The sequence below is a fragment of the Lonchura striata genome, chromosome 22 (genome assembly GCF_050655825.1).
Source record: "Lonchura striata isolate lonStrDom1 chromosome 22, ASM5065582v1, whole genome shotgun sequence".
Lineage (NCBI taxonomy): Eukaryota > Metazoa > Chordata > Aves > Passeriformes > Estrildidae > Lonchura > Lonchura striata.
The window spans coordinates 1733887-1758872 of NC_140724.1; the positions used below are offsets into that span (position 1 = coordinate 1733887).

At 58.6% G+C, this 24986-nt stretch overlaps 4 protein-coding genes across 9 annotated transcripts in view; 1 reads left to right on the forward strand and 3 right to left on the reverse strand.

The window, feature by feature from the left end:
• The first annotated feature begins 957 nt into the window (after positions 1 to 957).
• TM2D2 (TM2 domain containing 2) lies at positions 958 to 2128 on the forward strand. Its single transcript, XM_021535860.3, has 4 exons — positions 958 to 1166; positions 1239 to 1326; positions 1405 to 1520; positions 1630 to 2128. Exons 1-4 carry the CDS (start codon positions 979 to 981, stop codon positions 1841 to 1843), a joined length of 606 nt encoding a protein of 201 aa, XP_021391535.1. The 5' UTR covers positions 958 to 978; the 3' UTR covers positions 1844 to 2128.
• Positions 2129 to 3010: 882 nt separating this feature from the next.
• Positions 3011 to 18191, reverse strand: PLEKHA2 (pleckstrin homology domain containing A2). 3 transcript variants are annotated; one of them, XM_085559135.1, is made up of 12 exons: positions 17477 to 18191; positions 13200 to 13363; positions 12773 to 12829; positions 11255 to 11303; positions 11050 to 11147; positions 9108 to 9248; positions 7078 to 7212; positions 6906 to 6974; positions 6728 to 6798; positions 6110 to 6173; positions 5783 to 5860; positions 3011 to 5669 (listed from the first exon to the last, which is right to left on the reverse strand). In XM_085559135.1, exons 2-12 carry the CDS (start codon positions 13338 to 13340, stop codon positions 5325 to 5327), a joined length of 1248 nt encoding a protein of 415 aa, XP_085415261.1. In that variant the 5' UTR covers positions 13341 to 13363; positions 17477 to 18191; the 3' UTR covers positions 3011 to 5324. The 3 variants fall into 3 exon arrangements, with proteins under 3 accessions (XP_085415261.1, XP_031362596.1, XP_085415262.1); XM_031506736.3 differs by lacking the exon at positions 17477 to 18191 and adding an exon at positions 16152 to 16308; XM_085559136.1 differs by lacking the exons at positions 7078 to 7212; positions 17477 to 18191 and adding an exon at positions 16152 to 16308.
• Positions 18191 to 21034, reverse strand: LOC144247743 (uncharacterized). Its single transcript, XM_085559093.1, has 3 exons — positions 20308 to 21034; positions 18664 to 18777; positions 18191 to 18399 (listed from the first exon to the last, which is right to left on the reverse strand). Exons 1-3 carry the CDS (start codon positions 20363 to 20365, stop codon positions 18191 to 18193), a joined length of 381 nt encoding a protein of 126 aa, XP_085415219.1. The 5' UTR covers positions 20366 to 21034.
• Positions 21035 to 21170: 136 nt separating this feature from the next.
• The window catches only part of TACC1 (transforming acidic coiled-coil containing protein 1), a 30870-nt gene continuing 27054 nt past the window's right edge, over positions 21171 to 24986 (reverse strand). For all 4 annotated transcript variants that reach the window (XM_085559132.1, XM_085559131.1, XM_021535887.3 and 1 more), the window contains 2 exons: positions 24393 to 24513; positions 21171 to 23930 (listed from right to left, as the gene is read on the reverse strand). In XM_085559132.1, coding sequence (XP_085415258.1) covers positions 23862 to 23930; positions 24393 to 24513 — 190 coding nt within the window. In that variant the 3' untranslated portion in view covers positions 21171 to 23861. The remainder of the gene's footprint in view (positions 23931 to 24392; positions 24514 to 24986) is intronic.

Here is a 24986-nt window from a genome sequence, read left to right on the forward strand (position 1 = left end):
TGGAAGGGGCCCACAGCCATCAAGTCCGACTCCCGGCCCTGCACGAACACTCCGACAATCCCACCCTGTGCATCCTTGGGGGCGCTGTCCAAATCCTCCTGGAGCCCTGGTAGCCTCGGGGCTGTGCCCCTTCTCTCGGCAGCCTGTTCAGTGCCCCACCAAGCCTCTAGGGAAAGAACCTTTTCATAATATGCTGGAAGCACATGAGAACACACCATGCCAGCGCCTGGCTGGGCAATACCACAGGTACAGGTGAGCACAAGAAACTTCCCTGAATGAGAAAACATCACAGACTTTGCCCTCCGCTACAAGCGCCAGGCATACTGCCCTGCTCCACCAATCCTCCGTGGACAACCTGCCAGGGCAACTTCGAAGCTCTGCATCATCCTCCAGAAAATTAAGGAGCAAACACCTGACAATCCCATCACATTGGGAGCAACTAACAAAGTGGAGTCAATTTACTAAGGAAAAGAGCACAAATGCACCCCAACCCAGTCTGCCTCCCTTTCCCACAGGCCGGGGTGCCACTGGTGAGAGCCGCGCAGTACAACGGCCAGCTCGGACGGAATCAAGTCGCTGCTGCGGCTTCTGAGCCGCCGCGCTGCCCGTTACCGGCAACACAGACCCCTGAGAGCCCTTCTCCGGAGCTAAGGGGGTCCGCTCTTCGGGTGAGGCGCCGGGCCCGCTCCGAGCCGGCCGGGCCCCGGGGTTCGGTCCCGCGCGCCGCGCGCGGAGCCAGCGCCCCGCCCTCGCCTTCGCTCATTGGCCGCCAGCCCTCCCCGGCAGCCAATCATCTGCCCGGCTGGGGCTCACTCCCTCTGCCACGCCCCTCGCTGCCGCTTCCGCAGCTTTTTCCGCTTCGCTCTGACCGGCTGCGAGCGGCGAGCGCCCATTGGCTGCGGGCGGCGGGGCGGGCCGGCGGCGGGCGCCCATTGGCTGCGGCGTGCGGCCGAGGCCGAGCGGGGCGGCGGTGCCGCCATGGCGCCGCCCGTGGGGTACGCGCTGCTGTGCGGGCAGGCCGCCCTCCTGCTCGGGAACCTGCTGCTCCTGCACGGCCGCGGCCTCCCGGGCAACGACACCGAGCCCCGGGAGCTGCCGCCGGGGCCGCCCGCCGCCGCCTGGGCTTACAGCGATCCGCGGGCGCCGCTCGTCCTGTGCACTTACCTGTGAGCGCCGGGCCGGGGCGGGGACGGAGCGCGGGCTCCCGGGCGTCCTCACCCGCCGCTCCTTCTCCGCAGCCCCGATGAGTTCGTGGAGTGCGAGGAGCCGGTGGATCACGGCGGGAACGCCACGGCACAGCAGGAGCTGGGCCACGGCTGCGTGAAGGTGAGGGAGGGGCGGGGGCGGCCCCGGTGCCGGCGCCCCCCGGGCCCCGCCGAGCGCTGAGCGCTGCCCCCGCCGCAGTTCGGCGGCCAGGCCCACGGCGAGGTGGATCACACGCGAGTGCAGTGCCGAGCGCTGGACGGCATCGAGTGCGCCGAGCCGCGGAGCTTCCTGCGGGGCAGCCGGCCCTGCGTCAAGTAGGAGAGCCCCTGTCCCCCGCAGCCACCGGACCGGGCCCCCCGGAAGCAGGGCTGGTCCGGCGGGGAGCGCTGACGCTCCCTGACCCCGTTGCATCTTCTCTCGCAGGTACACAGGACACTACTTCATCACCACTCTGCTCTACTCCTTCTTCCTGGGCTGCTTCGGAGTAGATCGGTTCTGCCTGGGCCACACCGGCACCGCCGTGGGGAAGCTGCTGACCCTGGGGGGCCTGGGCATCTGGTGGTTTGTGGATCTGATTCTGCTGATCACCGGGGGGCTGATGCCCAGTGATGGCAGCAACTGGTGCACCGTTTACTGAGGAGGGGCAGGGCTGGCCCCAGCTGCAGCCCCTGGCTGCCTCTGCTCGCTCTGAGCACCAGCCCAGGCTGTGCCTCCCTCAGTGTGGACTTACAGAACTGTAACTCAGGCTGCACAGCAGTTAACTCTTGATAATGACTGTACCAGCCTTGGACGCAAAGTTGTTTAGGATTTATTTTGCTTCTTTAAAATAATCTGGCATCCCACTGCAAATAGTGACAGCTTCAGAAATCAGAGCTTGCAAACACAGGGAATCAAACAAACAATAAAATCTGGAAGAAGCTGACTCCACGTACTTTGGGGATTAGTAGATCACAGCCACACGGGGTCATGGTTTAGCCCTGAGCCCCCCCAGCCAGCCCATTAATCCAGAGTCCTAAGCCCTGGTTACCTTGGGGTCAAGGGCCACCTGACATCTGCGAGCAGTCAGGGAGCTGGGAAAGGGCCATAGCTGCCATGGGCCGGTTCCTGTCTGTGTGCCAGGCACCCCTCTGGCTCCAGCCCCAGCCCAGGGCACCTACAGCACCCAAAGGGTGCAGGAACCTCACACCCGAAAGAGGAAGCCCCACCAGCTGCAGGTTAAAAACTTACCAAGCTGAATAAAATGGGAAAAGGAAGCTGCAACAAGTCCCAGCCAGAGCCAGACACAAAATCTGTGTATGCAAATGTCCAGTCACATTTGAGATAAAACAGCAAACACACACTCCCAGTTTGGCAGCTTCAGCTGGGGGGCCAGGGGCAGCTTTGTCATGAAAATGCCATTCCTCAGCAGAACAACAGGGCTGGAAAGTCCATGGAGGGGAAAAAATTCTGCAGCAACCCAGAAAGGAAAAAAAAAAAAAACAATCCCATGTGAAAAGGCCCACTACTATCATTAACAGCTTCCAAGTCTCCAGCCCCCACTGGCAGTTCACAGCAGGACCTTGGTCCAGCAACTTTCCTCCTCCCCAGGGAACTTGTGGGACCTTGATCCAGAAGGAGTTGTGATGTCCCTGCCCTCGCCATGCACTGTTCCCTCCCTTGTGCAGGGCAGCAGCACCGTGAGCACGGGGAGCAGCCACTGGTGCTCCTGGGCTCTCCCCAGCTGTACTCTGTACCCCCACACGGGTTGGGACAGAACTCAACCCCCCCAGCAACCCTCACCCAAAACACAGTGCAAAGTCACAGCTTGGGAAAGTAATCGGGATTTCCTTCTTTATTTAAAAACATGGGGCATAAAGGGCATTGCAGCATGTACAGGCGAGGGGTGGGAGGCAGGCAGCCCCACCCCGGGAGTCACGGAGCACTGCCCGCGAGGGCCCCAGCCCTAAGGGCACTTGGAATCCCCAGCCAGACTTCCAAAAACATCTGGAAGCATGCAGGAACAGCAAACCCCTCTCTCCCACCGCTCTGCCCCCACAAGACACCCCCAGCAAAGCCCCACAGCACACGATCCGGGAGGGAGCAGCTCCAGGGGGATGCGTCCATCCACGCCTGAGCCAGGAGCGAACACAGAGCTGAGGGGAAACCAGTTTGCTTTAAAACAACCACAAAGCTCCATCAAGGTCTGGCTGCACCCACCCAGCCCTCTGGAACGGGAGGGAAATCCCTCCCTCCCAACACCACCCCTGTTGTGGACAGCTCTGGAGCCCAGCTGAGCTCCACGCTTGTTTGAACCTCACCTTCAGCCTCTGTGCTGTCCTGGGGATGCGGGAGGGTGGGAACGAGCAAGAGGAATGTTGCAATAGTGCTGGAGCCACTGGTAGTTTCTGCTCCTGGATAATTACCTTAATTGTGCAACAAGCCTCTGCTTTACCTTCCCAGGCCTGAGGAAACTGCAATTATCAAGCACCAGGAATACTCAGGAGTCTGTAGTTCCAAGGCTTTGCACAAAGAACCATCATCCCTCTGCATCCCCTGCTCTCCAAAACTAAGATCACAACGCTGTGACTCTCTGATGGATGGGCTTACCAAACTACTAAAACATTCTTGAAACAGTGTTAGGAGCCAAACACAAAGTCAGCCTAAAAATGAAAGTTTAAAACTCTAGTGCAAATAAAGCAAAAAAGAGCAGAAAAAGGAACAGCAGGATCTAGATAGCTACAATTAAATAATATTAACACTCGCCCTGTACCATTTGCATTGATTCCCACTCATTTTCATGGTCTCTGTGTCCTCCAGCACCTCCACACAATCCCCTTTGAGACCCTCTTCCCCCTGAACTTGGGGGAGGGGAGCCTGTTCCTGTCTCCCCCAGAGGCATGGGGGTCCCAGCACTGTGCCCATCCTGCAGCAGCCCCACAGCTCCCACGGGGACTGAGGCAGGAAGGAACAATCAAGGCTCAGGCTGAGGCACAGCTGTCAAACAGCTGGAAGCCCCAAAAGGGCTGGGACAAACCAGATGTTCTGCTCCCGGGGAACACACTGGGCTGAGCTTGCAGAGCAGAGGATGTGTCACAGCCAGGGAAGTGAAAGGGGAGCCGAGTTCTCGCTCGGCACGCGGGCATTGCACCCACTTGCGGGGTGAAGATATTGGACAATCGCTGCTGAGGGAACACCTGGATTTTCTACACACTATTTATCACACCTACAGGAGCTCATTTGGTTATGGAAATGACAATTCACATTGCTCTAGAAACTCCTGCTGGTTTCCATCTTGGGCAGGCAGTGAGTGAGTTGGCCGGACAAGTCTGGCCAGCTCCATCAGGGCTGGTATTCACTGCTTTTTACTAAAAGCCCTTCACCATCTGGCACAGCTACCTGTGCCGAGGTGTGCGCAGTGCAAAACCAACATCACAAACTGAGGCTGCTCCCACCTGGGAGCCACTGTCACTCCAGCTGCCTGCCCTGGCTCATGCTCAGGAAGTACCAAAAGCCTTTGGAGGGGTTGAGCACCTGCCCAGGCTAGGGTTCAACAGGAGCCACAGGTATAAAAAGACATAATTAAAAGCCAGCAGATTGCTGATAAACCCTTGTGTGGGCAGTGGGAAGATCCCGTCTCTGAAGGAGTAAGTCACCATAAGGGGAAACTGCAGCGAGTGCCCTGTGTGGGCAGCTGCAGGCTGGCAGCTCCCAGCTCTGCCCTGGGGAATCTGAGCAGCAGCAAAGGGGAGAGAAACATTTTACAAACACAAGAAAGGCCACACTCCCCCTCATGCCTTCGAGACCTCCTGCCACTTCCTCCAGACCTGGTTTGTGGGGGAAATGATGCAACTGCAGAAGATGTCTCCTCATACAGGTCCCCAGCATCTCCTGCCCTGCACAGCGAGCACCGGCAGTGCCCGGAAGCAGCTTCCAAGACAGGGAACCGCTGGGGCCAAGCCTGGGCAGGAGCAGCCAGGGACCCCCGCCCTGCAGAGCAGGGCACCAGGGTGTGGGTGCAGACGGATCCTGCGTGGCAGGAAAGGGCTGTGGTGGAGGGAAGGGACCACCTGGCCTACCCCAGACCACCCACAGGGATCCCGGGAGACGGTGTGTGGAGCCGGGAGTGGCTCGGTGGCCGCTCAGACGTCGGAGGTCCGGATACTTTCATCGTCCAGGTCAAAGGCGAATGGCTTCTCCTTGAGGTGCTGCGGCTCGGAGCGGTGCCGCAGGCGTGTGCCGGGCACGGCCCTGCCCTGGCACTCCGAGAGCGCTGGCACGAACACCGAGTCCCTGAGCGGGGCTGGCAGCCCCCCCAGCGCCGGCCGCTGCCCCTCGGCCTGCGGCACCGGCGTCCAGGGCTGCCAGGAGCTCGTGGAGGGCGCCTTGCACGAGGCTCGCCGCTCCTCCGCCGACGGCCGTGGCTGCGAGGGGCCCGAGGAGCCCCCGGGTCTGGCCACAGAGGTGGATCTCATAAAGGACATCTCCTGCAGGGGCATGGCAGAGCGAGGCTGGTTAGACAATCCACGAAATAAATATCTTGCACATTGGCATAATCTCCACTTGACACTAAATATGAAACAGAAGGTACGTGACCTACCCTGGGGCGGGTTTTCAGGGCCTGCACTGCCCCTGTGATTGCCCGGATCCAGCTGTGCATCTCCTCGGGGCTGTCTGCCTGCAAACACAGCAGCCCCAGTGAGGCTGAGCTGTCCTGGCATTCCCAAGGTTCAGCTCTGCCTTCTCCTGCTCCACTCCTGTTATAAATAATCCCAAGGCAGAAGTGAATCCCCCTGCAGTTTCCCCTCACACTCGTGTGTTACAGCCCCATCTGCCTATGTTCACTGGCGAAGGGCTGTGGGGAACAGCCCATTTCTCGAGAGCTGAACTTTCTGCCCCAAAAATTATCCTGGCCTCAGCTGCTCACCTGGATGTAGAAGGTTCTGGAGCTCGTTATGATTTCAAAGAGGTTGTCTCGCATCAGGAGGTCACTAGAAACAGTGAGAAAGAGACAGTCACACCCGAGCAGCCATGGCGGACAGAAAAAAAACCTCTATTTATCTTCATTTCTGGAGTGTGCCAGGGAGGAACATATTGAAGGCAAACCTTGGATCTCATTGGGATTTTCAGAAGAGTCCAGATCCCCAGAGAGCTCCAGCCAGAAACCCCTCAGCTCTACCATCAGCCAACAAACCCCTGCCCTCTACCACCATAATCCACTGCATTCCCAGCAGTATCATATTGCTATTACTTATTAGGAATGAACAGCTCAGAGATACATTAATACACCATATTTTTACTTTAGCTGAAGAGGTTTGTTTTCTTAGGTTATTTTTCATTGCAAGCCTTTACATTACTTTGATTTTATCAGTGTTTGCTGCAATAACCTGTTCCCGAGACACTGCAGCCGCCTGGGCTAGTTTAAGACAAACATCTCAAGACAGAGCTGCTTCCCACGAGCAGCTGGAGCAGCCCAAGCTCCCACTGGCTGCTCTGGCCTGAGCCAGCCTGGGGCCACGGCAGGAAACATGGGTGGGAGCATTACCCAGACTTGACCAGGCACTCGTGGGTCTTGCAAACATCTTTCAAGAGAATCGAACGCAAAGGCTCCTTGTCCTGCAGAGGCAAGAGGAGACAGTGGAGGGCTTGGCTGGCCCTGGGGCTGGCATGTGCCAGCCAGAGGGTGCCAGAGCCCTGCTCAGCGTCCCAGGGGAGCTGCTTACCTGCTCACACTTGTAGTAGCTGATAGAAAACTCATCCAGAACAAAGTACCGCCGCTTCCAGCTCTTCCTCTGGAAAAGAGCAGGAGATTCGGTGCTCAGCCCTGCCTCTCTCTGCCGAGGTCCTGCACCCAGAGCACCCCTGCAGCAGCCCCAGCCTGTGCCCAGCACTCACCACGTTGCCCTGCTTGACGCAGAAGCCGCTCTTGAGTGGGGCTGGCCCGGCGGGCGGCTTGGTGGCCGAGGGGGGGATGTAGCTCTGGGAGCGCCGCAGCAGAGGGTGCCCACCCGCCTCGCCGCCCTCCCCGTCCTGCAGCAGAGAGAACACAGCCCCGTCAGCAGGGAGGCATCCCTGCTGGAAAGCAGCACCCCCAGCTGCAGAGAAAAGCCACCTGACACAAGCTCCGAGTGAAATGCGTGAGCCAAGGGCTCATGGCAGTGCTGAACATGGGCAGGGAATGAGCCAGAGCCCAGAGCTGATGTTCTCTCCTTGTGTGCAGCTTCCTGGGCTGCTGCCCTGGTACTTTTCACTGTTTTGCAGCCATCTGTTAAAAGCAAGATATCAGAAGGGCTGCAGAAAAGCAATTTGAGGGCTGAAGATAATCCCCTGCAGCAGGGGAGTTAACAGAGCCCACCCGCCTGGCTCGTCTTGCACAAAGAGGTGACTCGACTGCACCACCGAAGGCACAAGGAGAACAAGAACCACCAGACAAACACAAGTTAGAAAGGAATGCTTTCCAACGGGAGAAAGCAATATACCACAGGAATAAATTGCTCAGAAAGGCCATAAAGTGTCTGGTTCTCATTTTCAGAGCCAACTTCTCCCAAAGATACTTGGGGTGTTCGGAGTTCAGGAAGGGAAGCTGTGCCTCCTCTGGGCCCACACTGTCCCTCCCAATGCAGTGCTCAGTGCTGTGAGCACAAAGGGGCTGTGGTCATTACCACATGCCCAGCACCCACCCCTGGCTCCCCTGAGCACACCCCAGTGCACACCAAGGGCCAGACCTGACCTGCCTCCAGCACCATCCCAGCAGTGCCCTCCCTTCGCCCCCGCAGCAGAGGATGGTTGAGATGAAACATCTTCTGCACTCAGCTTCTTCCCCATCCCTCGGAGCCCTTCCTCCCGCCCGGCTGAGGTTTGAGCATTGCCATGGCAGCGGGGTGGCCCTGGCCACTGCCAGCCTTATATGGCCCCGCAGCGGGGGACTGCGGTTTGGGTGAGCCTGCCCGCCCAGCACCTTCCACTGCTGCTTCCGTGTCCCCAGGACAGACAAGCAGCTTTTTGTCTGGCCTCAGAGTGCTGCCCAGCCCCTTCGGAGAGCAATGCAGCACAGCTGCAGCACGGGGATGGGGGGGCCAGCCACGCCCGGGCCCGGGGCTGTGCCAGCTCTGCCAGGCGTGGCAGCAGAGGTGTCCGAGCAGAGGTGGGGACACTCCTGCAGCCGGGAGCTCACAGGCCCAGGAGCCGGGGTGATGCTCCCGGCCGGTCTGCGGTGCAGCCAGAGCGTGGGACTGCAGCCTTGGGGCAGCACCGGCTGGGGCACAGCCAGGAAACCACGGACACGCCCAGGAAGCTGCAGCAGGGGAATGGCCATTTCACATGGGGGAAGCAGCAAGAGCACGGAAATATTCTGGCAGCTGATGCACCACCTCCAAAAAACCCCTCTGCACCCCACAACCCTCCGTGCACCTCTGCATCCTGCTGAACCCTGTGGCCAGGGAAGTGTTAAAAGCATCTGCCAGCAGAAACTGCTGCAATGATCTAATTCTCTACTCTATTTTTAGTGCTGCCACTGATAAGAGCTGAAGTGAGACCCAGAGCTGGACAAGTGCCCAAACATGGGAGATGCTGATGGCCACGTGCACACCCAGCTGCGTGCCAGGGAAGGAGATGCAGACCATGACAAGTGATGCCCACCTCCCTGGGACAGTCCCTGTGGCTGCTGTGCTGGGGGCACCCAACACAGGGTTCCCCTGCCCCGGGTACCTAAGCAGGATTTGCACTCAAGTCACATGGGTGGATGGTGATGGCCAGGAGGCCGAGCAGATCCATGACCTCCTCCTCCTCACACCCCCTCATCTCATTGTACTTCCGAGTGAGAAAAAGCAGAGGTGTTCAGGGTGCTCAGAGCAGCCATTGATACCTGCAGGGGAGAGGGTTTGCAGGCACACTGTTTCCAGAAATGAAAGTGCAAACCACCTCACCTGGTTGATGGAGATGGGTGTGTGGACCACTACCCCCCCAACAATCTCGGTTTTGTAGGCCACCTGGGGCTTCCTCTCCTGGGCCTGGGACACCACCTTGGTGACTTCCGTGGCCGGTGGGACGCTGCCACCCTTTGGCACCTGTGGGAGAAAGGAAGGTATGAGTGGAACAGGGTGACCATGCTGGGCATCCCCACACCTGCACTGGGCACCTCATCTCTGTCTAATGCAGCCACATCCCTTTAGAAAACAACAACTGGCCAAGCACCCCAGCTAGGGAGGGTGTGGAACACCCTGGGTGCAGGAGACACCCAGAGTAGAGATGAGAGGAGCTCAGTGATTAAGCATCCCTTCACAGGCGCCTGTGATCTGCCTCTGCAGCTCAGTGAGTTTGTGGGACACTTGCTCCTTTAATTGTCCCCGCTCCACTTACAGTCAAGCTTAATGAGGAGCTGGGTCTGGCTAACGAGGCTGAGCCACGTGGCCGCAGGGACAGCCAGGCTCTGCTGCGACCCCAGTGCTGGCTGTGTCCCCCGTGAGTGGCCCCAGACCCCTGGGCAGAGGCTGGGCTGCAGCAACACGGCTTCCAGCACTGCCATCCTCCCTTCTCCCTTCCCAGCTCCTTCCCTCTGGCACCTGGCTCTGGACAGAAAGGGCAGTTTCCAAGTTTCCCTTCCCAACCCTGCACTTCAGCTCCCCTAATGCCAACCCCCCGCTGCCTTCCCCACAGAGCAGGGCAGAGTGGCAGCATCACCCACATCCCAGTAGCCCTGGGCTTCCCAGCAGCCTGTGACAGCTCCTCCCTGAAGGGCTGGACGAGCCGGTCGCCCAGCTGGGACGCAGCCAGAGCCGGGAAGGGCTGGCCGAAATCAGGCCATGGAAACCACCACGGCTTCTTGCACAAGCAGAAGATGCATCTCATTCTCCTGTCACCTCTGCCAGCCTGGCAGAATCCCCCTGCCCCAGAGGCAGCGACCCTGGAGGAAACTGCTGACAGCACACCCAGACAGAGACCAGGCAGGCTCTGGCCACAGCTCTGGCCAGCTCTGGAGATGGAGTCTGTGGCCAGCATCAGCTGGACCCAGAAAGAGAAGGCATGAGCCAGAGCAGTCTGGCCGCTGCAGGTGCAAAGGTTGTCACACTTACTGTATTTGCAGAGTAAAAAAATACAAGCTAGGTCTGATCTGGAAGATGAGTTTCCCACAGAGACTACACCATGGCACTCCAGGGATTTTAAAGAAAAAACTCATGGATAGGCCCCAATCAAAGTGTTCACATTATTTTTCCTTACATTTAGTTTACATACCATAAACAACACGCATCGGTGCATGACCTAGTAAAACTCTGCTCACATTATGCACTGGCCCCACTGCTCACTGCACTTCAGCAGAAGCCCCCAGCCCCTTCCCAGGGACCCCCTGTGCGGGCAGGAGCCATCCTGGAGCTCCCAGCCCAGCCCCGGCGCTGCCCAGGGGGAGCGTGGCACATCCCGCGGTGCCCGGAGCGCCGGCAGCTGCGCGGCGCAGAGCCCGGGCGCGGGTCAGCGCCCATCAGCGCACGGCCTGTGAGCACACCAGCACATCAGAGATGGCAGAGGCACAGCCTGCCTCCCCGTGCCCCACAGCACGGGGCATTCGCCGAGCCGGTGCTCCAGGAAGAGTAAAAACGGAATAAAAAAGTTACTGAAGCACAATAAAGCCACCCTTTGAGAGCACAGTGAGGAGCTGGCTGGGCCAGATCCCAGCCAGCAGGAGCAATAGGGGGAGGAGGGCCTGGAGCAGGAGGGGATGTGCATGGCTCCCCACAGGACCTTCCTGGGCCACAGCTGCTGTCCCCCACAGCTGGGCTGGGAGGGCAAAGGAAGATACACAAGTAAGCCTCAACCATAAGGATCCCTGGGGATGGTGAAGGGAACAATTGAGAACAGCATTAAGTAACCTACCGTGATCTTACTGGCCCTGTTCAGTGCCTCCACCCAGTCCTGCAGGTCCTTTTGGTCACTGGCTTGCAAGAAATAGCGCTGGGATAGAGCGTTGATAACTGCCAGAGGAGGAAGGACAAGGATTCATGGGGCAGGCATCCACACTGCAGCTTCCTATTGGCAGGGTGTCCCCCCACGCAGCCCACCAAGATCCCACTCAACTCACCAAAGCAGAATGGAGTTTTAGGCTTCTGTTTCGGGGTGGCAATGCTAACCTGCGACAGAGCAAATCAGGGCAAAAATTAGAGCTAACAGCACATGCCAATGGTGGGCACAAGAGCTGGAAGTTTCCACCCACCCACCCTACTCCCTGTCTGGGCTCTGCCACCCCGGACAGGACCCCTGAGCAGGACCCCACACATATGAGGGCAGCTGGAGCTACAGCACAGCTGTGCCAGCTGAAGGGAACTGGCCCGTGTCTGAGCACATGCAGCACAGGGTGCTGGGTCCCAGGGGAAGGTCAGGACTTTCATCCCCTGCAGCCCCTCAGGCACTGGCTGAGCTGCACAGCAGAGGATGGAAAGCTTTCAAAGGACCTGAAAACATCCATTCTCCTGGATTAACACAGTCACTCTCATCAACAATTAAGAGAATTGAAGGGAAATAGTGGTGGTTTTTCCCTGAAGAGTAGGTATAATTTATATAAGGATAATATTCCTTGAGGCTCCACAAACAGCATTCGTGGAGTATTTATTCTGACAGTCCTCCTGCTTCAAAGCCAGTCCATAATGCTTTAAATATGTTTTCTCAAGCAAACCTCCATTTTTCTGGTATATTTAATGTTGGTAGTTCCAGCCACTGACAGAACCCAACCCCGCAGTTTGTGACCAAATGCTGTCCTGCAGCAATTTTCATTTAAACTAAAACCTATGTAATTTGTGTGGCTCTTTCCAAAATGGGGAAGGCTCAGCCTCCCAGCATTGCTTCATCTGCGCTTAATTTATAAATCATGATTCAGCAGGAAGAGGAAGATCTGTCCAATGCTATATCCAGCTCCAGGATAAAGCTGAGCTGTGCCTGGCGTGGCAGCCACAAGCCCCCCACTCCCTCAGCAGCTGAGGGGCCGCTTGCAGGAGGAGGATGGAGGCAGCTCCACTCTCCACACACAGCCACAGCTCCACTGTCTCAGTCACCAGCCCTGCAACTGTTGTTGCCTTTTGCTCTTTTTGTTGTTCCTGCCTTCCCGTGCAGATTGGATAACAGCCTCGAGACACACGAGTGAGCTTCCAGAAGGTCTCATCCTTCAGGGTGCTGCCCTCTGAGCACAGGGGAGAGCTCCCGTAGCACTGCCCAGCCGATTGCAAGCTCCGTACCCAGCTCATGATGACACCATGCTCCTGTCCCTACTCAGTCCCGGCCACCCCGTGTCCTTCCTCACAGCAGAGCAGTTCCTCTTCCTCCTGCAGCCTAGCATTTCACCCCATCCCTCACCACTCCACGGGTGAAGATGAACTGGTGGCCATCCTGGTGGTCCGGGCACCAGGATCTTTGTGCTACGGCGTGCCTCCCTGCTTCCCACAGCCCCACTCAGGCTTCATCCCAGGGAGATGGCCACGAGCCCAGGCAGGACCAGGAGCTGGCCTTGGGTGCTTCCAGGGCAAGCTATCGCCTTTCCTGTGAATGCCACAAGGATAAGGGGAAAGCAGGGAGCACTCACCTTCCCTCTGCCCCACCCCAACATTACCTTGGAGATGTAGGTCAGCTGCAGAGATCCAACAGCACCTGCTCCAATGGCCAGGTTCTGCAACACACAGCACGAGCAGTGGGAGGTAAATGACAGGGAGAAGGTGGCGAGGGCAATCCAGCCTGTCGTTTGTGCCCTTGGGGTCAGGCAGCAGCTGCTGTCCTCAGCCACTTCCCTGTGCTGCACCTGATCCAGCTCAGACCCCTCAGCAGGGAGACCAGCTCTGCTCTGCTCCTTGGGACAGTCCTGGAGACCACAGAGGTCACAGAAGGGCTGGAGCCTGGTCATGACCACGCTCAGCCACAGGACACTGACACAGCAGGCAGGGACCTGGGGAGGCCCGGAGGAGATGCCTGCTCCAGGGAGGCTGGGACGTGCCCACAGACTCCCTGACAACTTTACGGACATACCCGGCACACGTGCCCACCTGAGGATTGTCCATGTACCACAGGAGGTGGTTGGCCTGGGTGTCCAGGATGAAATACCTCCGCAGAAACTTGCCACAGGTCTCATTTTCTTCAATGTCCAGGAACCCGCAGATACGGTTCTGTCGGTCCAGGTACGGCATGCCGGGCTCCTTCTGGCATCACCCTGTGGGGTGGGGGCAGGAGGGGGAGGTGGGTGCTCTGCGCCCCAGGGAACTGCCCCCACACCCACCCCGTCCCAGCCAGGTGTTCCAGGATGGCAGCGCAGCCTCTCGGCCACAGCTGAGCTCTCCAGAGGGAGATGGGAGGGACAACAACCAACCCACCACTCCCAGCCCCAAGAGCCACCAAACCCCATGAGGGAGGACAGAGCAGCCACAAAGGATCTGACACAAGACACCAGATCCCTGAGAACTGTGGCGAAAAAAATCCCAAAGCAGCATGCGAGAGGGAGCCTGAGCACACTCCCAGGAAACGGGGAACAATCTGCAACTCCAGCAGAAAATCTGTGCAGCCAGGATGTCGAGTCAGCAGGGAAAACAATGACCCATCACAGCAGGGCCACGCTGTGTCCCCAGGTCTGCCAGGGCACGGACCCCCCCCAGCACTGCCCCCCAGCCGGGAGGTCTCCGTCAGGGCCCCTGGCTGCAGTGGGGACGCTGTCATCACCTCCAGCCTGCGTGGGGAGCAGAACCAGCACCCCAAGGCTGGGCAGGACATGTCCCCTGCCCGGGCAGAGCTGTCTCCCCACGGCACAGGGTGCAGGGCAGGGATGAGAGCAGCCGTTACCCAAAGGATGTCAGTGAACCCAGTGTGGTTTGTCTGGCAGGAGAGTGGTGATCACGCAGGTGCCAGAAGCAGAGCTACACAAATAAAAGAACTCATGCAGAAAAGGAGGAAATACTATTTTTGAGCTGCAGTGGAGTGGGGCCCGGGGAGGTGAGGGTTGTGCAAGAGCTGCGGTGCAGCTGCAAAGGTAGAGGGGGCAGAAAACAAGTCAACCTGCAGTCAGGATCTCAATCTATCACCACCATTTCAGAGATGGTATCTTGGCTCATGGGGACCGTGCTGCTGCAGGGGGAGAGGTTGTTTTAGACCAACGACAGCGCCTTGGCACAAAGGTTTCTGAGGGCACTTCAAGTCTCACTGCTTTTTTGTGGGGTTATTTTTGTGGTGGGGAAGCACATGGAAAGCCAATCCCTAGGTACCTTCAACCAACACGTTCAAACCAAACCTCATAAACCCTTCTTTCTGCTCACAGCAAAGGTTAGAGATTTCTGCTAAGGCGACAGATGAGGAAGGAGCAGAAGGTGCCACAGGCAGCACAGAGATGAGCCCCCAGTCCCTGTGTCCCCCCACCACCATCCTTCATTACCACGGGCTCATCTGGGAGACCACAAACCAGCTCAGCCCTTCTGTGCACACCGACCTCAGGCTGCACTTGGAGATGGGATGGGAGAGGAGATTGGGATTGTCCCACACTCTGCACCAAGTCAGCTGGGTTCCTGTCCCCTCTCATCCCACTGCCCACACAACACAAATGGTCAGTCTTTGGAACCACCAAGAACTGCACTTTTCCATAAGAAAATTATAAAAGTAGCATCTCCAGCTGTGCTGACATGTGGGGCACCCTGCTCAGGAAATCCAGGAGGGCCAGAAAATGCTCAGTTTCCTGGTGAAGTGTATCAGAAATTTCCAGGACTCTTTCCTACCTGTAAAGCAACCAACTTGCCAGCTGTTTCAATCACAATATCTCACCCAAGAGGACACCCTTTTCCTGACTCAGTGAATGACATGGCAAACAATTGGGCTACAGAAAAACATTTACAGAAAACCACCCCCTTGCCTGCCTGAGCAAAAGGGAAGTGCTCCTCAGGGAGAGGCAGGAGGGGCAGGGCACTGTCCATGCAGCACCCAGGTCCCCGCTGCAGCCAGGGGTGGCTCAGAGGCCTCGTGTGCAGCCACACAGCCAGACTTTCCAGGAAGCACCTCAGGGTGCCCTCCTCGGCCCCGGCAGAGCTACAGCCACAGGAGCAAGCCAGGAGCACTCTGCAGCAGGAAAACGCGAGGCGATGGGAGACCCGGCATTTGGAGCATCACAGCTGTGCTGCCGGGAGGCATCTCCTCGGCACCTCCCTCCAGAGCACCCATCGCACCTGTGGGCAGCCACAACGCCCTCCTCTCTCACACCTGTCCACCCGAGCCGTGCCGGTGCAGGACGACCCTCTCTCCATGCCAGCAGGGCGGGACCTGCGCTGCCCAGTGCCCGCAGCGGCTGCAGCTCCACTTCCTCTCACCTGCGGCTGCAGAGGAGCTCCCGGAGCTCACCCCGCGACGTCTGTCCCGACCCACGAGACAGACGGGGTAGGCAGCGCCCAGCAACTCTCTCCTACTAATTGCAGATATTTGCCTTAATGAAACTATCAGCCTGTCGGGAGGAGGAGGCTGGATACAGCTCTTCATCTGCCACAGAGACTCGGAGAACACACAGAATAGCTGCAAACCCCTGATCCCCGCCCCACGCTTGCCTCCATCCCCAGACTTTCGGCGAGGATGGTGCCTGCAGCATTTCCGGAGCTCCACGGGGACCCCTCCGCCCCCCTCGCTGCCTCCCGCTCCCCTGCCCCTGACGCTTCGCTGCAGGAGCCGTCGAGCAGAAGCCGCTCGCACCGGGAGGGCTCGACTCCAGCCCCGGCGCGGATGATCCAGCTGCAGGAACCGGAGCCTCCGCCAAGGACGAGGGGACCAGCCCCGGGACCACCTCCCCAGCGGCCCCCGGCGCCGCGGGGCACGGACGCCTCCAGCCGCTCCGGCAGCCCGGGAACGCGGGGACTCGGGGGCAGGGGCCGGGGGACGGGGACGGGACAGCGAGGGCTCCCAGCCCGGCCCGCGGGGTCTCTCGAGGGCGAGCGCTGCCTGCAGGCGGCCACGCGTGTCCCCGCGGCGGCACTTACCCCGCGGCGTCCCTGGGCTGCGCGCCCCGCGCATGGCCGGGGCGGCGGGGGGCGGCCGGCCGGGCTGCGGGCGCTGCGCACGCCGGGCAGCGCTGGGAGGGCGGACGGGCAGCGGAGGGGGTGTGCCCTGGCTCCGCCGCCGCTTCTTTCCGGGTTAATTACGTCTGTCATTAGCAAACCCGGCCCCGGATGTGAGTGCGGGGCGCGGGGCGGCTCCGCGGGGCGGGGGGCCGGTGTCCGTCCCTCCGTCCCATCGCCGTCCGGCCGCGCACCTGCCGCGGTCCCCGGCCGCCGCCGCGGGGAGGGGTGGGGGCGGCCCGGTGCGCTCCCAGTGCCAGCCTGTTGCGGGTCCTCTGCGTGCCCCGAGCTCGGGCCCCCCCCGGTGAATTCCCCCAGACCCGACACAAAACCACTCGGTCGGTGTTTGAGGCTGGCACTGACGGAGATGAGCCGCCCACTTCGGGGCGCCGTTCGTGCAATAGCATCTCTTGGGGAAGCTGCTGCTGGGAGTGAGCTCGGGGTGAATTTGGGAGCAGGAAACACCCGCTGCCTCCCCCGTGCCGGCCCGGGGAAGCCGCACTTTCTCTACGAAACTCCGTCTGGCCCCGACGCACTTTCTCCCGGCGCGGGTGAAACCGATCGTGGTGCTGCCGCCGCCGAGGATACGCGGGGACCTTGCTCACGGACACCCGCAGCCCCTGTCCGTCCCACGCTGGTCCGCTCCTTCCCACTGCTGCCTGCCTGCTCCCGGCATCCCGGCGATCTCGAGCCCTGCCCCGCAATCGCTGCCTCCCTCTCTTCCCATCCCTCCCTTTGCAAAGACTAAACTGTTCCACGGAGTATTTTCATAGCTCTCGCAGCCCTTGTGACCCGTCGGAGCCCGGGGCAGAACTGGGTTCCGGGCACGGTCACACGGCAGCGACTCACAGCGCTGCTTTCCCTTCATTCCGGGAGCCTGGCAGCTCTCCCAGATTTTCCAATGCGTTTTTCTGCTGTAACATGTGGGGGGGTGCAAGCAGACCCTGGCACTCACTGGGACACCCCATCAGCAGATGAGGGAACATGAGGGAAGTCTGGGGCAGGGCACGTCTCTGCTCCAGGACCTTTGGAGATTCCACCAGCAGCCAGAGCCCCGCGCAGAACACCCTTTGTGTGCCCCGGGGAGGGCAGGATAGCAGGATGCACAGCAGACACGGAATAATCTGCTATCCACGTGCTCCGCTCCAGCGGCAGCAGCCCAGCGCCCCTCTAGGCACACGTTGACCTTCACAAGACTATGTCCATGTTCTGCAGGACTTCTGACCCTCTCACCCTCCAGCACTCACCGAGGTCTCTGCTCCAGCAGCATCCTCCAGCTGTGAGTTCTACGGCTGGATCCGCACATGCTGAATTATTTATTTTCTTCTGTTCAAACTTGCTTTTTTTCAGTTTCAGTACCTGTTCCCCTTTTCCTCATGTCCTGACTGAGGCAGACTCCAGCAGACAGCTGCTGTTTGCTGCTCCCCCTGCACTACAGTTCCTGCAGTCAAATTCTCATGGTCCCAGCCATCCTTCGCTCCCTTCATCATTCCCCTTTCTGTTCTCCTCACCGTTCACTCACTTTTACCGTTCTCCCTCACGAAAGGAAGCCTCACGGGCCACTCCTGGGGGTCCTTCTAGCAGAGCTTTGAGTTGTGGGACCACCTACAGCCCCAGGCCACAGAGCAGCCTCACATCCCCCCCATGTCTTAGCAGCCACCGAAACGTCTCTCCACAGGCGAGCCTCGGGTTGCAGAAAGCAGCCCAAAAGCATCTCTGTTGGAGCAGCGGGGAGGGAAGGTGCGCTGGGATCCCAGGCTCTGCCCAGCGAAGCCCTCCGGGGCGGCACCAGAAGCCGAACCGGTTCGATTCGGCGCGTTCTCTCGCGGCTTTGGTTTCCCTGCCAAGGAGAGGCTGCGAACGCGGTTCTCAGCGGCAGCGTTTATTGGACTGGCGGCGATGGGAGCCGTCCCGCGTCCCTAGGCTAGAGCAGCGAGCAGCCGCGCCGGGCCGCGGGGCGCTCAGGGCCGGCCCAGCAGCAGCGTCCCGGCCAGCGCGGCGGCCAGCAGGCCGGGCAGCGGCGGCGCGGCGGCCGCCGCGCCGCTCCGGGAGCCCCGCGCCGGCCCGTTGCAGTCGTCGGTGAAGCAGCAGCGCACGGTGGCCCCGCCGGAGCCGCCGCGGCGCGCCTGGTCACAGAAGGACTTGTAGGAGCAGGACTTAATGACGCTGTCTGCAAGGAAAGGCAAGGCGACACGGGTCAGGCCCTCCCGGGAACCCGGATTTCACCGGCACGGGATAAAGAACACCTCGGTGCGGCACGGGTGCGGAATTGCAGGATTGCGCTCCTACCCGCAAGAAGCTACCGCCTGCTCTGCCTCAGGCTCCCTGCTTCTCCTCGCCCTCCGACTCCCAGCCCCTCTGGTCCCCTCCAAGACCTTACGGTCCTACCCCCCTTCCCCCTGGAGCCCCCAGGCCCTCCAGCCAAGGGACTCACTGGGCGCGGTGATCGTGGAGCAGGCGTCGGCGTACTGGGGGCAGCTGTGCGATCCCTGCTGGCTGCAGTCGTTCTCGTTGGATGCGACACATCTGTGGCATTTCAGAGCCTTGCCTGGGTGAAGATGAGGAGGAGGAGTGACAGCAATGCACTGTCCCAGAGACCCCAGTGCCCCGACAGTCTGTGGGTCTCCACAGACACCGGTGGCCCCTGGCCCAGGGACAAGGGAGGTCACGGGTGAGGGCTGGCACCAGACAGAATCGAGCCGTGAGCCAGGCCTGCCATGGCGTGCAGCAGGATGCAGGACTGAGCCTCACCTGTCCACAAAATTAATGCAAAACTCTTCCAAGTGTGACTCAAAATGATGAGAGCTAAACTTGGCAGATGAGCTCTGCCGAGTCCTTGCCCTGCAAAGACTCCCTGATAGTCCTGGAATTCCTTTTACAGTAAAAATAGGTAGACATCATATTTTAAAACCATCATAGATCTTTGTTTTCTTGTGCCAGATTTCATTTTAATAAATATTTTGTGAGGGAGAAGGGAGAATCCATGCAACCTGTGGGAGCAGCTCCCACATTCTGCACTGTACTCGGAAGCTCAGCCCGAGGGTGCGGCCTGGGGACAAGCAGGGTGACAGGCAGTAAAGTGCCAGGCAGATGTGAGTCGGGAGGGACGAGCCATCTCCGGATCGTCCTTAAAGGAGGTCCACAGGCAGGTTGGATAGCAGCCAGCCCCTCTCTCCTGTGCGTCAGAGCTGGTAGTGGTGCAAGAGCTGTGTGACCCCTCCAAGCATACACACACCCCAGAAAAACCCAAACCTGAAGATCCTGCTCCTGCCTGAAATGACGAATCCTCGGTTTTGATGGGGCCGGATAAACCAGCGCTGGTGCTGGAGGTGGAACTCGTCTCTGCTTTGCTGACAGCAGAGCCCTCTCGTGGCAGCGGGGCCGGCTCGGCCCAGAGCTTCCACCTTCATCTCGGAGAGAAAACCCGTGAATGGGGAAAATTGGGATTTCATGGGGTCAGATGCCAGTAAGCGCCTTCCATTAACCCACAATGGCCCGGCTTCCGCTGCTGGGCTCTGCCGTGTCTCCTTTGCTGTTCCCCACAGCACGGGACAGCCTTTCATCTGCCCTGAGCTAAAAATACAGTCGTGTTCTTCTTGCCTAGGTCCAAAGTTCCTGAAAGTGTCCAGAGCTGCCCCGATTCCATGGCATTGCTCTGAGCAGTGCAGCTTCCCCCCTACCTTTTACAATGGCTTTTTGTGATTATGCCTTGGAGGAACCACGAGTTAACAGGGAAACACAGCTCTAGCCAAGAGAAGCTGCAGGGTCTTGGCTCAGGAGCCTCCATCAGAGCTGGAGACCAGAGACTCTGTGCTCCCTGCTGGGCACAGCATGCCTAGGCTTTGTGCCAGTGGCAGATAGGCAAGGGACAGGGGCTTCTCTTGGTGCTAGTCAGAGGAGAAAGCCACCCTCCTCCCCAAAACGTTATTTTCCTGCAGGGGTGGGAGCAGCGTGGGGCAGGGGCCCGCTGGGCACACACCAGCCCGAGGCAGGTGACAGGGACAGGGCAGCAGCAAGCGCAAGAGCAGCTACAGCGATTTACCCAACCTTGTGCTGCCTGGAGCCAGGGGACACTTACTTTCTCCAGCCAGGGACGTGACGATGGCCAGGGCCAGCAGGGTCTTCAGGGCAGGCATCCTCAGCAGTGTGCAGTGTGGGGTGCGTAGCTGCTGTTTTGTCTTAAGGTCTTACAGCTAATCTGCTTGGGAGAGTGCTGGGGCTGGGATAATGCCATCTTAGCTGGGGGACAGGACACAGCTCCCCAAGGACACGGGCTGGGCAATGGCACTGGGGCAGAGCAGCACACTGGTGCCAGTGGATGGGCCGAGCTCTGCTCCATATCCTGCTCTGGAAACTGTCTCTGGACACAGAACCTCGTGGTGGCTTTCAAAGGTTTTGATCAAGCCCACCTGCTCCATCCAGAGAAAAGTCCCTTTCTCATCATGAGTAGCAGCCAAGTTGGGGAAAACCACTTCAGATTTTCCAACCCACCAAAAGAGATGTGCAAGAGAACAACAGAAAACCCCTACAGGGCTGGGAGCCCAGTGGAACCATTCCTGCAGCCCCCAGCCCTCAGGGCTCCAGCCTCCCAGCAGGATTTACCCAAGGCCTCAGAGGGTTGTCAGGGTCAGTGCAGGGATTAGGCCAAGGATTCTCCTGCCTGCCATCCTGCTTGCCTCAGCTCTTCCTGCTGTCTGAGCTCCCTGCCATGGCTCACTACCATCACCGTGTGCTGGGAGCCACAGGGCCAGAAAAGTCATCCCAGCTCTGACTTTCAGAGGTCAGAAATGCAGATTTCAGGAACACATGATTACTGTACTTATTTGAAACCAACTGCCATGTAAACCACATTAATAAAGACAGGCAGAACACAGCCCATTCTGCAAAGTAAAGCCAAGTCCTCCCAAAACTCTTCACCAACCTCACAAACACCAAGAAAGCTTTCCAGAGTGATAAACACAGTTTTTACTCAGGCGATGAAACATGGAAAAAATATATTAGTAATCATTATAATAATCTCATTTGTGTGAGTATAACTCTTACAAATATTTACCTGACATATAAAAGGGAAATTATCATACATATAAAACCGATGGCGATGGCAGTTACACACATGGCTGGAAGCAGAGGGGTAGGAGCCAATGCAGAGGAAGCTCCTGCCTGGGGGAGGCCACACTGGAGGGACAGGGGAAGGGATCAGTAGTTGGGGGTTACTGGTTGGCACTTGGTTACAGACAGATCTGCTGGCAAACACACACTGCAAACAGCAACACAGCAGCAGGGGCAGGGCCTGCTGCTGCCAAAAGGGCATTTAAAGTCTACTGCGAGGAACAGACAACAAACACAGCCAGCTGTGACACCATGTACAGGGACCTGCCATTCCCTGTGCCAGTCACAACGACACCATCACCTTGGCACCAGCACCATCACCTCGAGGTGCAACCGTCCTGCCCACTGGCAAACATGCCTTCTATTATAAAACTATACCCACTATGCATGTATTTATAGATCTGGAACTATAACCATATTATAGTTAATAAATCATTCCGTAGGAATCTTCTTTGCCCAGGCTGGGTGCACGCAGACGGGCACAGAAGCACAACGGCACCGGGTGAGGGGGGCAGCACGGCAGGACCGGGGGGCACCGGGGGCAGGGACAGGGGTGGAGGACTGTGTCCCGGGGCTCATCACGGTGCAGCCGTGCTCTGCAGACAGCCCACGGGGGACAGCCACAGCAGTGACTGCTGTGTGCAGGTCAGGGCTCAGGGAAGTGGCAAGGGGTGAAATCAAAACCTCTGCAATTATCCATCAGCTCCAAGGGCCAGAGCCACGCCCCAGGGAGAGACTGACCTCAGCCTGCCTTGAGCCAGGACAGCACCGAGCACCATGGCCTGAGCAAAGCAGACGGCCGAGGGCTGCCACAGTGCCCACCTGGGAGCTGCTGCTGCACCTGGGCTCCAGCAGCCTCACGGCAGGACAGTGCCCCAGGGCCCAGCCAGAAACCTGCCCTGAAGCAGCCCGGCACCAGCCCTGAGAGGTTATGCAATGCTGCACTGCTTCCTCAGAGAACAAGCCAACTGCCCCAGAAATCTCGGGGTCTCAGGGGTTTGCTTTACCTGCACAGACTCCCAAAGGGGAGCAGAAATAGTCCTCGTCGATTGTATCATTGAAGCTTTTTCACCAGCCCAGGAGGGGACGTGTGGGGAGGTCAAGGGAGTTAAAAAGAAAGGGGGAGAAGGGTTTTTCTTTTCTGTGCAAAGGGTGAATATCCAGCACAAGCAACAGGTGCACTGCTTTGAGTGGTGTCAGCCACTGGCTTCTGTGACCAGTCTGTCACTGGGATAACTGGGGGTGTGGAGAACAGGCTGGGAAGCTGTGCGCTGGGGCAGGCTGCTGACACCTTTGCTTAAGTGTAGAATAAATTCTCTATATATTATATAACTAATAAAATATAATCAAGTGTATGGCTCTGGCTTAAACAGGTGTTTGCTCTGCATGCTCAACACAGGGAATTAGAAAATAGAAGGAAAAGAGCTCAATTCTGTTACAAAAAGGTAGCAGCAAAAAGGTTTGTGAAAGTGTTCAACAGGCTGGGCAGGAAACAGTCCAAACTTCAAATATTTCCCTTATTTCACACCTATCCATTCAAGGCAGAGAATCCTCCACCACTGCAGCTACTGCAGTACCCACAAGGAAGCTCAGGATTCACTTCCTTCCTCCTGCAGCCTCTGAAATGGAGCCCAGATCTCACCGTGGCACAGGGAGACAACAGACACAGCCCTGGCTTTGCAAGTGTCCAACACCAGGGCCTGCAGGGGCCAGGGCCACAGGCAGGGTGGCCACGGGGAGGATGGATGGCACTCCCAGCTCTCCAGAACCAACATCTCCCCTGCTTCTCAAACACCTCTGGGTGCAGAATCATCCTGCCTCCCCTCACCCAGACTCTGCCTTGAGAGGACTGAAGTTACTGCAGGTTATGTGACTGTTCAGTGCTCTGGGGGGAACACGTCGTGCCTCGTGTCGCGCCTGACTGGAAAGAGTGAGCAGAGAGCCCAAGTGCCCATAAATGCTCATAAAGTGCACGAATGCAGAGATGGCACAGCCAGGGACAGGGAGAGGCTGTGCTGTGCTTCACCACGAACCAGAGACCAGCCATCCCCGTGCCAGGTGCCCCTCCCCAGCGCAAGAGCCAGCAGGTCCAGCCCTGCCATCACCCACGTCCCAGGGCAGGACGTGCCACGTGGCTGGACCTGTTCTGCTGAGCACATGAGGACAATCAGTGACAGAGTGCAGTGGGGACACAACTAGACCCAGCCCAACCAAGGGGACAGAGCCAGGTGTGCCACCTCCCACACAAGAGGTGGCACTGGTGCAGAGGGACAGGGCTGCAGGTCCTGGGAGGGACACACGGGCCAGGGCTGACCACAGGGTTCGCAGGGATCCCAGCCCCGGAGCTGTGGGAAGCAGGCAGGGACAGTGAGGGGAGCGGCTCTGCTCAGGAGCCACAGGTCCGGCAGCCAAGGGGCAGCTGGACACGTGAGCTTTTCTGCGGGGACTCCAGGGTAAGGCAAGGTGATCAACGGCACGAGAAAAGCAGCCAAGTGCAGAGTGCTGGGCGAGGGGTGCTGAGGCTCAGTCTGACTTTCCCAGTTTCGCTATCAGCTCGTCACAGATCTTGGTCAGCTCCTCAATCTCCTGGTTCTGGAAGAAAAGCAGATCTTGGGAAGCCCTGTGGTGGCACAGGTGGGGAATAACATCAGGGCCCATCTGCCATCAAGCATGCGTGGGAAAGGGCAGCCAGCTCCCTGCAATAGCTCCTCTGTGCACCCAGGCACTGCGTGGAGCCCTGTGCTCACCCCTCCTCACCCCAGCCCGACCTCGGTGCTGCAGAGACCTGCAGCAAGCCAGCCCCAGCCCACACCTCTGCAAACAGGCACACGTAAGCTAGCAATGCCCATTCTGCCCAAAAAATCCAAACCAACCCCACAAAACACACACACAAAAAAAAAATCCCAAGCAAACAAAAAAACCACCCCAAAACCCAAACCCACAAAACACCTTCTGGACCAAAAATCTAGAGGACACCTCCAACATGAAAAGGATGCTCAGGGCACCAACAGGAACTGCTGGCAGGGCTGCAGAGAGGCTGGGGCAGGTTGTTACCTTCTGCTGCAGGGTTCTCTCCAGGGACTCCACCTTCATCTGCTCCTTGCGCAGCCCCGCGTGCAGCGCCGCGCTCTCCGCCTTGGCCTTGGTGCGCACCTGGGCGATCTCCTCGTTGGCTCTGGGGACAGAGGGGCCAGTGGCCAGCTCAGGGGCAGGCAGGAGCACCACAGCACGGGCAGCGCCGCAGAGCCCGGCCCTGCTCGCCTGGATACAACAGTTGCCCCTATGGAAACTGGATGAGACTGGGTTCATTTAGCTCCTCGAGCCCCTGCACCAAACTCTGCTCTTTCAGGGCCAAGCTAAAGCCACTCATCACCCACTTCACTCGGGGCTACACGTGCTGGTGAGCTCCTGCTCATCAGCTGAGCCCCAGGGCCGCACAGCCCCTTCGTGTACCACAAACACGAGCACTCGGCAAGATGGGAACTTGGTAAGTGACCATAAATAGACTGCAAACCTCAGATTCTCCATTAAAAAATAAATAGGCAGAGATCAGAGAATGCATTCAGGGATTTGCTCTGCCTTGCTTAGAGACTCTTGAGCCCGAGGTTGTAAAATGCAGCTTTTCACATCATTCAGCTCCTGCCTTCC